This window comes from Chiloscyllium plagiosum, chromosome 1 (assembly GCF_004010195.1).
Source record: "Chiloscyllium plagiosum isolate BGI_BamShark_2017 chromosome 1, ASM401019v2, whole genome shotgun sequence".
Lineage (NCBI taxonomy): Eukaryota > Metazoa > Chordata > Chondrichthyes > Orectolobiformes > Hemiscylliidae > Chiloscyllium > Chiloscyllium plagiosum.
The window spans coordinates 69,315,904-69,328,918 of NC_057710.1; the positions used below are offsets into that span (position 1 = coordinate 69,315,904).

Genomic DNA, 13,015 nt, shown 5'->3' on the forward strand with positions numbered 1-13,015 from the left:
AAACTCATTCTTTAAATATAACAACATTACAGCTGAGTAGCTCAAACAATATGTGATCTTTTGATGAGAAAATCACTAGGAAATGATGATGCTTAAAATGGATAATACAACTTCACTATAAGCCATCACAGGTAGGGGTCTAATTATTTTCCAGCTAACATGACTTCTGTTACCTAAATTCTGAATTAAATGTCATCCTTGAACTGAAGCAATGATGCAAGATGACAAAAGTAAAATGCTACCAGTATTTTAATTCCGAAATAAGGAGAGAAAACTCTGGAACAGCTTGGGTACAACATATGAGGGAAATGAGTAATGTTGCTGATCAGTGATCCTTCAACATTGTGATTTAAGGTTTACAATTACCTGTATTATTTTAAATTCCGTATTTACTTGGCTTGTATTTCTGGAATTTTGAATTGCAGGTGGTTACAGAGGCAGAAATGAAGAACCCTTTTCTGGATCTACGTCTAAATTGGCAGGTGAGCTGTTCATCACTCCTGATGTTAACAGCACCAAAAGTTGTCCAGTGAATCTACAGCAAACGTTGTTTTAACCGGCATCTTGTGAATCTTAACCCTTGCTAAACCAGCAAAAATTATATAACAAATATAGGAAGTTTACTATGTTATTGCTATGCTGAAAATGTGTTGCTGGAAAAGCGCAGCAGGTCAGGCAGCATCCAAGGAACAGGAGAATCGACATTTCGGGCATAAGCCCTTCTTCAGGAATCCTACCATTTCTGAAGAAGGGCTTATGCCCGAAACGTCGATTCTCCTGTTCCTTGGATGCTGCCTGGCCTGCTGCGCTTTTCCAGCAACACGTTTGCAGCTCTGATCTCTAGCATCTGCAGCCCTCACTTTCTCCCCTATGTTATTGCTATCTCAAGACTGTCTGTGTAGTCAGTTGAGGGTACAAGTGAGACAGCTCTTTTTTTAAGGCAAAGTTGCCCAATTATAAGTGAATTATGCTAAATAAAGTATAATAGTGATGTGTATACCCTTGGTGGGTATATTTGCATTAATTACATGGCTCTCTTGATCAACTGGTATATTTCTGGTCCCTTAGGTTCCGGTTAATACAATGTTTGCTGTGAATATTTTTGGCCTTCTGTCTAGATAAATACAACTGACTTCACTCTGACCTGTTTTCTGTCTTCCCATATTTGCTGTTCATCTTTTTGTGGCGAGCTCTGTTTCAGATATTTATCTACTTCTCTCCAGTCATGCACTTGTCTCTGCCTGGAGCAGAATGTTCCCACAATCCAGTGTTTGAAACAAAAACAATCCTAACCTTTTCCCTGGCACTTCTCCCACCCACAATCTTTTTAAAAAAAAAAAAATTTGTAACTCACCACTGACTCCAATTCTTTTTGATTACTCGAACCAACACTATTAACACTTCAAAAGGCACTATTATGGATTCATTTTTATTTTCTCTCTGCTTGATTATAATTGCTCAGTGTTGACATCATTAGAGCCCAGTTATGATGCCTTTTCTTTGAGTTTGTTAGATTATGAAGGTTCTATTTGAAATTGGAAAGAAAATACTTCATCCATTCAAAGCTGTTTGGCCAAGTGAATAGGGACCTTCAGCTTTGATCCAGGTTGTATTCTTTTTCAGGTCGTTGGAATTCTGGTGATGTTGAAGGTGATAAAAGCCAAGGTAATATTTGCTCATTCAAACTGAGCTTATTTGAAGATTTTACTTGTTCTTAAGTTAATTTTCATTGCTTGCATGTCTTTTTCCATCTTGGGACGTTGGATAAAGTGAAATAAATGTTCCATGAATTTAAAAAGAATAGGGAGGGGGGGGAAAAAAAGAGGGGGTGTAGCGCTGCTAATCTGGGTATCACAGCTACAGAAGTTACCATTGTCGAGGAGGGTCTGACTACTGAGTCAGTATGGGTGGAAATTAGGAACAGTAAGGGAGCAGTCACCTCATTAGGGGTTTACTACAGGCCCCCAATAACAGCAGGGAGATTGGAAAAAAGCATACGGCGGCAGATTTTGGAAGAGTGTGAATGTAGTAGGGTTGTTGTAATGGGTGACTTTAACTTTCCCAATATTGATTGGAACCTCCTTTTGAGAGATGGTTTGGAAGGAGCTGTTTTTGTAAGGTGTGTTCAGGAGGGTTTCCTAACTCAGTACGTTGACAGGCTGACGAGGGGAGAAGCCATTTTGGATTTGGTGCTCGACAATGAGCCGGGGCAGGTATCCGATCTTGCGGTGGGAGAGCATTTTGATAGTGACCACAACTGCCTCACATTCTACATAGCTCTGGAGAAGGAGAGAAGCAGGCACAATGGGAGGATATTTAATTGGGGAAAAGGAAACTATAATGTTAACAGACATGAGTTGGGAAGCATGGACTGGGATCAGTTGCTCCATGGAAAGGGCACTTTCGACATGTGGAGACTGTTTAAGGAACAGTTGTTGCGAGTGATGCATAAATGTGTTCCTCTGAGACAGGAATCTTGGATGACGAGAGCAGAGGAGCTTCTCGTTAAAAGAAAGAAGCAGCAGACATAAGGTGGAGGAAGCAAGGGTCTTGCTCAGATCTAGAGGATTACAGGCAGGCGAGGAAGGAGCTCAAAAAATGGTCTGAGGAGGGGGCACGAGAGAGGCTTGGCAGGAAGGATTATGGAGAATCCAAAGGCATTTTACATGTAGGTGAGGAATAAGGGAATGATCAGAGAAAGAGTAGGGCCGATCAGGGATCACATGGGTAACTTATGTATAGAGTCTGAGGAGGTAGGGGAAGCCCTAAATGAGTTTTTTGATTCTGTCTTTGCTAAACAAAAAGGACCTTGTAGTGAATGAAACCATTGAAGAGCAGGTATGTATGCATGCTGGAACGGATAGAGATTGAGGAAACTGATGTGCTTAAAATTTTAACAAACATTAAGATTGACATGTCGCCAGGGTCAGACCTGATTTGTCATCGGCTGCTTTGGGAAGTGAGGAATGGGGTTGCTTCACCACTTGCGAAGATCTTTGCATCCTCGCTCTCCACCGGAGTCGTACCTGAGGACTGGAGGGAGGCAAATGTAATTCCTCTCTTCAAGAAAGGAAATAGGGAAATCCCCGGCAATTACAGACCAGTCAGTCTCGCGTCTGTCGTCTGCAAGGTGTTAGAAAGAATTCTGAGGGATAGGATTTATGACCATCTGGATGAGCATGGCTTGATTAAATGCAGTCAGCATGGCTTTGTGAGGGGCAGATCATGCCTCACAAATCTTATTGAGTTCTTTGAGGATGTTACTAGACAAGCTGATGGTTGAGCGGTGGATGTGGTGTATATGGACTTCAGCAAGACATTTGATTAGGTTCCCCATGGTAGGCTCGTTCAGAAGGTCAGGAGGAATGGGATATAGGGAGATTTAGCTGTCTGGATATAGAATTGGCTGGTCGACTGAAGATGGCGAGTGGTAGTGGAAGGAAAGTATTCTGCCTGGAAGTCAGTGGAGAGTGGTGTTCCACAGGGCTCTGTTCTTGGGCCTCTACTCTTTGTAATTTTTATTAATGACAGATGAGGTGATTGAAAGATGGGTTAGCAAGTTTGCAGACGACACAAAGGTTGGAGGCGTCGTTGACCGTATAGAGGGCTGCAGCGAGACATTGACAGGATGCAGAGATGGGCTGAGAGGTGGCAGATGGAGTTCAACCTGAATAAATGCGAAGTGATGCATTTTGGAAGGTCAAACTTGAAAGCTGAGTACAGGATTAAAGACCGGATTCTTGGCAGTTTGGAAGAACAGCAGGATCTTGGTGTGCAGGTACATAGATCCCTTAAAATTGCCACCCAAGTGGACAGGGTTGTTAAGAAAGCATATGGTGTTTTGGCTTTCATTAACAGGGGGATTGAGTTTAAGAGCCATGAGATCTTGTTGCAGCTCTGCAAAACTTTGGTTAGACCGCACTTGGAATACTATGAGGGGAAAGTGAGGAGTGCAGATGCTGGAGATCCGAGCTGAAAATGTGTTGCTGGAAAAGCGCAGCAGGTCAGGCAGCATCCAAGGAGCAGGAGAATCGACGTTTCGGGCATGAGCCTTCCTAAAGAAGGGCTCATGCCCGAAACGTCGATTCTCCTGCTCCTTGGATGCTGCCTGACCTGCGCTTTTTCAGCAACACATTTTCAACTTGGAATACTATGTCCAGTTCTGGTCGCCCTATTATAGGAAAGATGTAGATGCTTTGGAGAGGGTTCAGAGGAGGTTTACCAGGATGCTGCCTGGAATGGAGGGCTTATCTTACGAAGAGAGGTTGACTGAGCTCAGACTTCCTTTATTTGAAAAAAGGAAGAGAGGGGACTTAATTGAGGTGTACAAGATAATGAGAGGCATAGATAGAGTTGATAGCCAGACACTTTTTCCCAGGGCCGAAATTGTTAACACGAGGGGCCATAGTTTTAAGCTGTTTGGCAGAAAGTATAAAGGGGATGTCAGAGGTGGGTTCTTTATGCAGAGTTGTGAGAGCATGGAATGCGTTGCCAGCAGCAGTTGTGGAAGCGAGGTCATTGGGGATATTTAAGAGACTGCTGGATATGCATATGGTCACAGAAGTTTGAGGGTTCGTACATTAGGTTTACCTTACACGAGGATCAATGGTCAGCACAATATCGTGGGCTGAAGGGCCTGTTCTGTGCTGTACTGTTCTATGTTCTAATTTTAGAACAGCAGCTCAAGATCTGCTGTGAAATGCAGGCCTTCGTAATGATCCAGTGTCACAAAGCTGGCTGCTTTTTTTCTAAAAGCTGTTCCTTTTCTCAAGGATACGATGTTCTTGGTTTTTATTTTTCAGATGGGTATTAAATGCACTTGGTGCCAATTAGTCTAGTGTGGTACAGAGATTAAAGAGTATTGAGAGGACTTTTTGTTTATATGTAAACAGATAAGACTTCAAGCCAAAGCAGTCATGTTTTCGAAGTGACCTGTATAATGAAAGTGGAGTGGTCAGCTCAAGCCTAGCAGCTTAGTCCAGTCCAGAACTAGTTGGGAGTTCAACAGTGAGCTGCATGGAAACAAACTCTCTCTGGCTCTGCCATTCTATCTACATCCTGTAAACATCTGTTCCATTCATTTATACTGGTTTCAAAGGGGGTTTGCTTATTGGGACTGTTGTGTATATTCAGAACAGCATAATTAAGTCTAGTTTGGATAGACTGAGTTCTGCAGGGGTTCTTTATTCTGTTTTTGTGTTTCGTAGTGTAATTTTGTGAATAAATTTCTGTTTTTAAAATCTAGTAGTCAACCTAGCTATCTTACTCCGGGTAATTTCACTGTACACTTGCTGAAGCAAATTACAAAGTTATGTCTGGGCTGCCGGTTTAAAAATGTTTTGAGTGGTCTGGTCTCGTCCATAATACCAGTGTACCCAAGTTTGTTTTTCTGTAAAGTGGAATTTTAATGCAGGAGTTGTGGAAAGCTGTTTTTTTCCTGCATGGGCAATTACTTAACTTTGGTATTTGGCACTAAAAAACAATTAGTTGCATATAGAACATGATTTTATTTAGGTGGAGCAGGGATTCCTTTCAAAACTTGGACCTGAGGGAGTACCATTTTAAAACATTTTTAAATTTTTCTCCTTCTGTCTCCAACCATTGAAAAACCTGTGAATGCTGGAAATCCAAAACAAAAAAAGATTGCTGGTAAATCTCAGCAGGTTTGGCAGCATCTCTGGAGGGAAAGCAGAGTTAGTATTTCCGGTCCAATGATCGTTTTTCAGAACTGATGGTAGCTAGGAAAAGGTTGGCCTGTATGCTAAGCAGGGGACAGACGAAACTGTTAGGTACAGACAGAGCCCTGAGAGAGAGAAAAAACAATTGGGCAGTCAAAGGGTTGGTTTATGATCAGCCTGGGAGAACGAATTGCAACGATTAATTGTTTCTCTTTGGTGCATAATTAATGATAGTGGCTCAATATGGCTTGCCAAAAAATGTAGTTGTTGGATTAGATCCAAAAAGGGGAGACATACAAAATTGCTAAAAGAAAAATAGAGGATTGGGAGCATTTTAGAACAAAAAGTTTGATCAAGATAGGACAATTACAGCATGTATAAATTTGCAGGGAGTACAGAAGCTTTTGAGTTCTGAAGTAGGGTCACTGGACTCGATACATTAACTCTGATTTCTCTCTACTGATGTTGCCTGCTGACTTTTCCAGAAATTTCTGATTTGCAGCATCCACAGTTCCTTTTTTAATGGGAGCTTTTATGGTCAGTTTCTAGTAAAATGTGAAGAGAACAAGATTAGTTAAATCAAATGTAGGTCCTTTCCTATTGGAAACCAGGGAAATTATAAAAGGGAACAAAGAACTGGCAGAAGTTTTGAAAACATACTTTGGCTTTCTCTTCATGAAAGAGGGTAAAATAACCTTCCAGAAATGTTCGGAACCAAGGATGTAATGAGAGGGTGGAATTGAAGGAAATCAGTATTAATAAGAAAATTATGCAAGAGAAATTTAATAGGGTCAAAGGTTGACAACTAATCCACATAGCCGATAATATGTTGCTGGAAAAGCGCAGCAAGTCAGGCAGCATCCAAGGAGCAGGAGAATCGACCTTTCGGGCCTGAGCCCTTCTTCAGGAACAAATCCACATACCAGAGTATCAAAGCAAGTGGCCCTTGATATATATTGGGTGTGTTGATGGTCATCTTTCAAAATTCTATCTGCTGTGGAGCAGTTTTTACAAATTGGCAGGTGGCAAATGTAACCCCGTTATTTTTAAAAGGGAGCAAACAACTGAAATATAGACCAGTTAGCCTAATATCAGTAGTGAGGAAAATATTAGTCTGTTATAAAAAGGCACACTAACAGAACAATGGGAAGGCATTAACATATTAGGACAAAGCCAGTGTAGGTTTATCTAAGGTAAATCATGCCTAATTAATATGCTAGAGTATTTTGAGGATGTAACTAGACAAATAGTTCAGAAAATTAGTGAATGTGGTGTATTTGGATTTTCAGAAGGGTTTTATCATAAAATGTTAGTGGGCACAGTTTTTAAGTGCATGGGAAAGGTAGTAAAATATTAACATAGATCAAGAATTGGTTGATTCTTGGTTGATCATCTGATGAAGGAGCGTCGCTCCGAAAGCTAGTGTGCTTCCAATTAAACCTGTTGGACTATAACCTGGTGTTGTGTGATTTTTAACCTTGATTCTTGGAGGCAGCTACTAGTGAGGTACTGCAAGGATCAGTGCTTGGACCCCAGTTATTCGCAACATATATGCAGATATGCTTTCATGATTGACCAAAACTGGATTGGATTTGAGTGTGAAGTAGATGCAAAGAAGTGACTAGTTCAGTGGGCAAACACATGGCAATGCAGGACAGTGTGGCTGAATGTAGGGTTATACACTTCAGTGTGAAAAACAGGAAGAATATTTGTTAAATGTACACTGGGAATTATGGGTGTATAAAGAGATCTGTGTGCTCTTGCATGACAAGCAATGAAAGTAGACAGGCAGGTACTGTAAGCAGTTGGGAAGGCAAATGGTATATTTGCTTTAATTGAAAGAGGATTTGAGTTCTGATGTAGGGGGTGCCTTACTGAGGTTATTCAGGGCCTTATGAATATCCTGTAGTATGGGCACCTCTTACACACCAGTTCCTCATTCATCACCATCTCCTCTTCCTTCACCCTTTTATTTCTATCTGGCTATCTTTTGGCTATCCAGGTTACTCCTTACTGTAGGAAAATATGAATTTTTATCAGCTTGGCTTCTGTTTGTGGGATCTGTTGATGATTTACAAGGAAGTTGCCAGTGCTGGAGTGTTTGAGCTATGGGGGAGGCCGAATAGACTGGAGCTATTTTCCCTGGGCCATCAAAAGCTGAGGGGTGATCTTACAGAGGTTTACAAAATCATGAGGGGCATGGATAGGGTGAATAACCATGGTCTCTTTCTGAGGGTAGGGAAGTCCCAAAAGTAGAGGGCATAGATTTAAGGTGACTAGGGAGAGATTTAAAAGGGACCTAATTCACAACTGTTTCATGCAGAGGATGGTGAATGTATGGAATGAGCTGCCAGAGGAAGTGGTAGAGGCTGGTACAATTGCAATATTTAAAAGGCATCTGAATGGGGATATGGAATAGGAAGGCCAAATGTTGGCAAATGGGATTAGGTTAATTTTGGATATCTGGCTGCATGGATGTGTTGGATAAAGGGTCTCTTTCTGTGATGTATGTCTCTGACTATGCGTTCTGGAGTTAAAAATCCAGAGCAAGTGAGGCAATGATCACTTCCTTGTTTACAGCATGTTGATAAATGGCCACAAGGAAATGGCCATCAGCATTTTTCTAATCCTGTGGAGTCTCTGTGACTTCGGATCACGTGGATAAGGAAGTCTTGATGCCCTAAAGCTAACCATTTTACAAAAACAAGTACGTAGTTTGAATATGGATAGATCACTCTTATCCTGATTTACTTAGTGCAGTGACCTAAAACTATAGCTACAAAAACAGGAATTGTTGGGAAAACTCTGCAGATCTGGCAGCATCTATGGAGAGAAAAGAGTCAATGATTTGAGTCCAGTTATCCTTCTTTACAGGTGGACAAGGGTCACTCGACCCAAAACATTAATGCTGATGTCTCTCCACTGATGATACCACACTTGCTGATGTCTCCCAGCAATTTGTTTTGGTTCTGAATTCTAGCATCTACCGTTTGTTTTAGAAAACTACAGCTACTTGGGTGATAGACTTGTATGGTTCCAGAACTTTACCCATTAAGTTGATTTGAAGCCTGCAGTAAAATTGTACAAAATTCAGAATGGCAGGCAGTGCTGTGTTCACTGATGCCCAGAGGATTTAATTTGGAGAGTGCTTTTAAGCAGTTAAGAGTGTCCATTGTTACAGTTTGTGGAGTTGGCTTCTTGTTTTTGTTTCTTTTCTGATGTTTAAAGATATTTTGATGCAAATTAAAAGTTTTGAGGGTCGGCATGGAGGAGTTGGACCAAAGGGTCTGTTTCTGTGCTGTACATCTCTGTGGCTCTATGCTTATTCCCTCCCCTCCATTTGGAAGCCTGGATTTTGAGACCTTTGCATTTTTAAGAAAAAATTGAAGTTATCGAGATCATCAATTGACCACACTCCACCTGGTGACAGAAACTGGTCGGTGCAGCAAGTTGTTGCAGGCAGGCCATATGAGTATAGCAAGTTTGATTTTGAGTTGATGTATTGTCACAATATTGGTAATATTGAAGCACTTTACTGACATTAACTAATTGATTCAACTTTAAACAGAACACTGTAGACTTATAAGTGGAGCCCATAATTACCTGAAGGGGGAAATGTTTCAGATATCAGACAAGAGGTGGTGCAGTTAAAGTTTTTTTAATGTGCAGTGATTCTGTTCAAAAATCTTTCTCAGTTGAGGTAACAGTGGATGGTGAATCTCTCTCCTCCAGGTTCAACACCACTTGGAAGAAATGTGGTATAGAATATATGGAGTGGGAGATTTAATTGTCTTCCACCTAGAAAGTCTCTAACACCATTACTAACGTGTGCTGACTATGGTCTGAAGTACATTGCCATACGTTGAAAGAAAATAAACAATTGAGCTCAATCCGCATACTTGGTTTGTCTGCTCATGAAAATATTAGTAGATTCTCCACTGCACAGTTCTTTCATGAAGATGGGCTTCACTTTTAAAAGAGGATGACCTCCATTGTCGTTACAGGACGTGTGATCAATGGGATAAATTCAGAATGGATATCGCAGTTCCAAAAAAAAAAACAGCATCCATGAAGTGCTATGGACTGTGAAGCAGAACTCTATTCCTTCATCAGTTAAACTGGCATGGCACATCGCCCTCACTGCATTTGAAGCAAACTAGGGGAACCAGTCCTGGTTCAATGAATCAGAGTATTTTTAAGAACGAGTTGTCAACCTGATGAAGTTGCAGCACAGAACTCTGAATCTTACAGAGGAACTATGCTGCAATCAGCAGATTATCCAAACTCTGAAGACTACCTAACTGCAGCTCCTTACCCAGTGTCACTGTGGCAGTACCTAAACTACATTAATGGCATAATTTCAAGAAGATTGCTTACTGCAGTACTCCAGAAGGGTGGGCTTGTGACCGCTCTTTTCCATGAACGAAAGGCAGAGTGGGGAAATCTAATAAGGGTGAGCAAGATATTTCCGTTGCATTAGAGCCAACATGCAGTCTCCAGAGAGCAAAGCCTCTCTCTCAAAGGTGGCTATCTAGATTGATTTGAGCAATCCAGGTTCCATTGAAGTCAGTTTTGAACAATTCCTGAAGCCTTGCAGCAATCATCAGTCAACTTTGACTGACTGTTAGTGCAAATTGTGACAAAAATGGATTCTGCAAAGAGGACCCCACAATGCAAATTGCCAAGTTAAACTTCCAAGTGAGCATTGGACAACTGTCAACCACTTCTGACCTATTGTGATCGATATTTTCATTTTCTCCACCAATGGAAGACTTCAAAACCTTGTCATGTCTCTGTGGATCTTCTAATCAAACCGTGAGCATCATCAATGAACATGGCTTTTTCAGGGGGAATCCTTAGCCTCCAAAGCAATGTTGTTACACTGGAAGCTTTCTGTTTTAGATTCCTAGCATGGGAAGTAGTATTGAATCTACAAGGCAGAGGACTTCCTGCTCTATATTTTGTCATTTCTTAAGATCTCATATTGCTGATGTTATTTTGCTGTCTTTAGCATGTGGAGCCAGTTAGGTATTACTGAATGGCATTTGCTTTACAAATATTTAATCTTTCATACATCCATTCTGGACCAACTTTGTTTTCGTTTTTGGAGGAAGGAACTCTTATTGTAGGTGCTGTTCATGTTGTCTAGATTGAAGGCAGCTGATTCTTCCTCTCTGGTTACATCGATGTGAAAAGACTTTGGCTCCTTCTCTCTGTTATGGCCAATTAGATAGGCTGAATGCCTCCCGCCTTTACAGTTTATTCAGTTGGTTGCAACAAAGATTGTTACTGTTTTAACACAAGGCTGTACTTTCTCCAACGAAAGTCAATAGTTAATCTTCATTTTACTGTATCAGTAAGGAGCTAATTAAAGGTTTTTGAGTTTAAAAAGAGAACAAGTTCATTACCCGTCTGTCACTTGGTTTCAAACGACATGTCAAAGTCAGTGTGACGTTTTTTAAAACCATTGCCATCCATGAAAGTCCCTGGTATTAAGTTGGATGATGAAATTCTGTATCAGTAGTCCATATTTTGCATTGTAACATTTTTCCCTGCATCTCTTATTGAAACCTAAGCATTCTTCCCATAAACTGTGTTTAGGGAAATTTATGACGTGAAAGATGAATGCAGGCACTTGCTTTGGTATGTTATGCCCCTAGAGATTGTGCAAAATAAAAATTTCATCTTTTAAGCTGATACTCTAAATATTTTACTTTAGTAACATTTTAGCGAAGAAGGTTTTCTAAGATTGCAGAGGGATCTTGATCAAAGGGTCAGTGGGCTCAAAAATAACAAATGGAGTTCAGTCTAGATAATTGAGGTATTTTGTTTTTGTACAACAAACAATGGGAGGGCTTGTACAATTAATGTTAGGGCCTTTGTTAGTGTTGCAGAACAGAGGAATCTCTGGGTTCAGGTACATAATTCTATTGAGGTTTGTGTCACGCATATAGACTGGGTAGTTAAAAAGGCATTTGGCACATTTTGCTTTCATTGCTCAGTCCTTTTGGGTGTAGGAGTTGGGATGTCATGTTGAGGTTGTGCAGGACATTGGTGAGGTCTCTTGAATATGATGCCCAGTTTTGTCTGTCTATTTACAGGAAAGATATTAAGCTGGAGAAGATTCAGAGGGATTTACCAGGATGTTGCCTGGTATGGAAGGTTTTAGTTAGACTGGGACATCTTTCATCTAGAACATAGGAGGTTGAGAGGTGATCCATAGAAATTTATTTTTAAAAATGGGGTATTGATACAGTTAATGGTAGCTGTATTCTCTCCCAAGGATGGGGGAGTTTCAAGACAAGGGGGTGCAACTTTAAAGGTGAGAGGAGAGAGATTTTAAAAAAGACATGAGGGGCACATTTTTCACAGTGGTTCACGGATGGAATGAACTTCCTGAGGAAGTGGTAGATGTGGGTACAGTTACAACCTTTTAAAAGACATTTTGATTAATATATGAATAGGAAAGGTTTGGAGGGATATGGGCCTGGAAAGACGGGTGGGACTAATTTGGTTTGGGATTATGTTCAGCATGGTCTAGTTGGACTGAGGAGTCTGTTTTTCTGTGCTGTATGACTCCGACTCTTTATTATAATACGAATTGAGATTTAAATTGTATACATTCAAATCTAATTCATGTGTTTCTTCATAGGCCCTAAAGTGACCTATGTTCCTCCTCCACCACCTGAAGAAGAGAGTGCCATCTTTTCTCGCTATCAGACTGGTATTAACTTTGATAAATATGATGACATTCTGGTTGATGTTTCAGGATTTAATGTTCCCCCTGCAATACTGGTTAGTATTGAAACTTCATTGAGTTTAATAAATTGTTAGAGCTGATACGTTGACTGCATTCAATTTCTGTACATAATGTTGTGATGTTGGAAGTTTAATTTTCTGCAGAAGACCTGAACGTTTGCAGCTTTGTGTTGTCCATTTTTCACTGGGATGGTGTTCAAGTTGGGCAGTGAGTTGAGTGTATCTATAGACACCTCTTTGGTCTAGATATTGGGCCAGATGTTCAGTTGTTCATGGTTTAGTATGACACTAAATAGTGCTTTAATTGGTCAGACATCAAGGAACCTTTTAGCTTGCCTCTTTTGTACCTGGAGAATAGAATGGGAAATTGAGCAGTAATTTTGTGTATGTAATCTTTGGAAACATTTGTCAAAAAATTGATCATCACATGAAATTATTTTGACTGTTAATGTATGTTAATCTTGAAATATAAAAGGCAATGTCATTCCACCTTAGCAATAATTATTTCCGTAATATGATCTAAAGACACTTCCTCAAAGTAAAGTTTTTTTTGTGTAAAAAAAAAATTGTAAATTATA

At 40.4% G+C, this 13,015-nt stretch overlaps 1 protein-coding gene across 8 annotated transcripts in view; it reads left to right on the plus strand.

Annotated features, from left to right (window-relative positions):
• ddx4 (DEAD (Asp-Glu-Ala-Asp) box polypeptide 4) overlaps window positions 1-13,015 on the plus strand; it is a 94,914-nt gene that overhangs the window by 51,398 nt on the left and 30,501 nt on the right. For all 8 annotated transcript variants that reach the window (XM_043688816.1, XM_043688756.1, XM_043688788.1 and 5 more), the window contains 3 exons: window positions 426-482; window positions 1,624-1,665; window positions 12,331-12,473. In XM_043688816.1, the coding sequence (XP_043544751.1) occupies window positions 426-482; window positions 1,624-1,665; window positions 12,331-12,473 (242 nt within the window). The remainder of the gene's footprint in view (window positions 1-425; window positions 483-1,623; window positions 1,666-12,330; window positions 12,474-13,015) is intronic.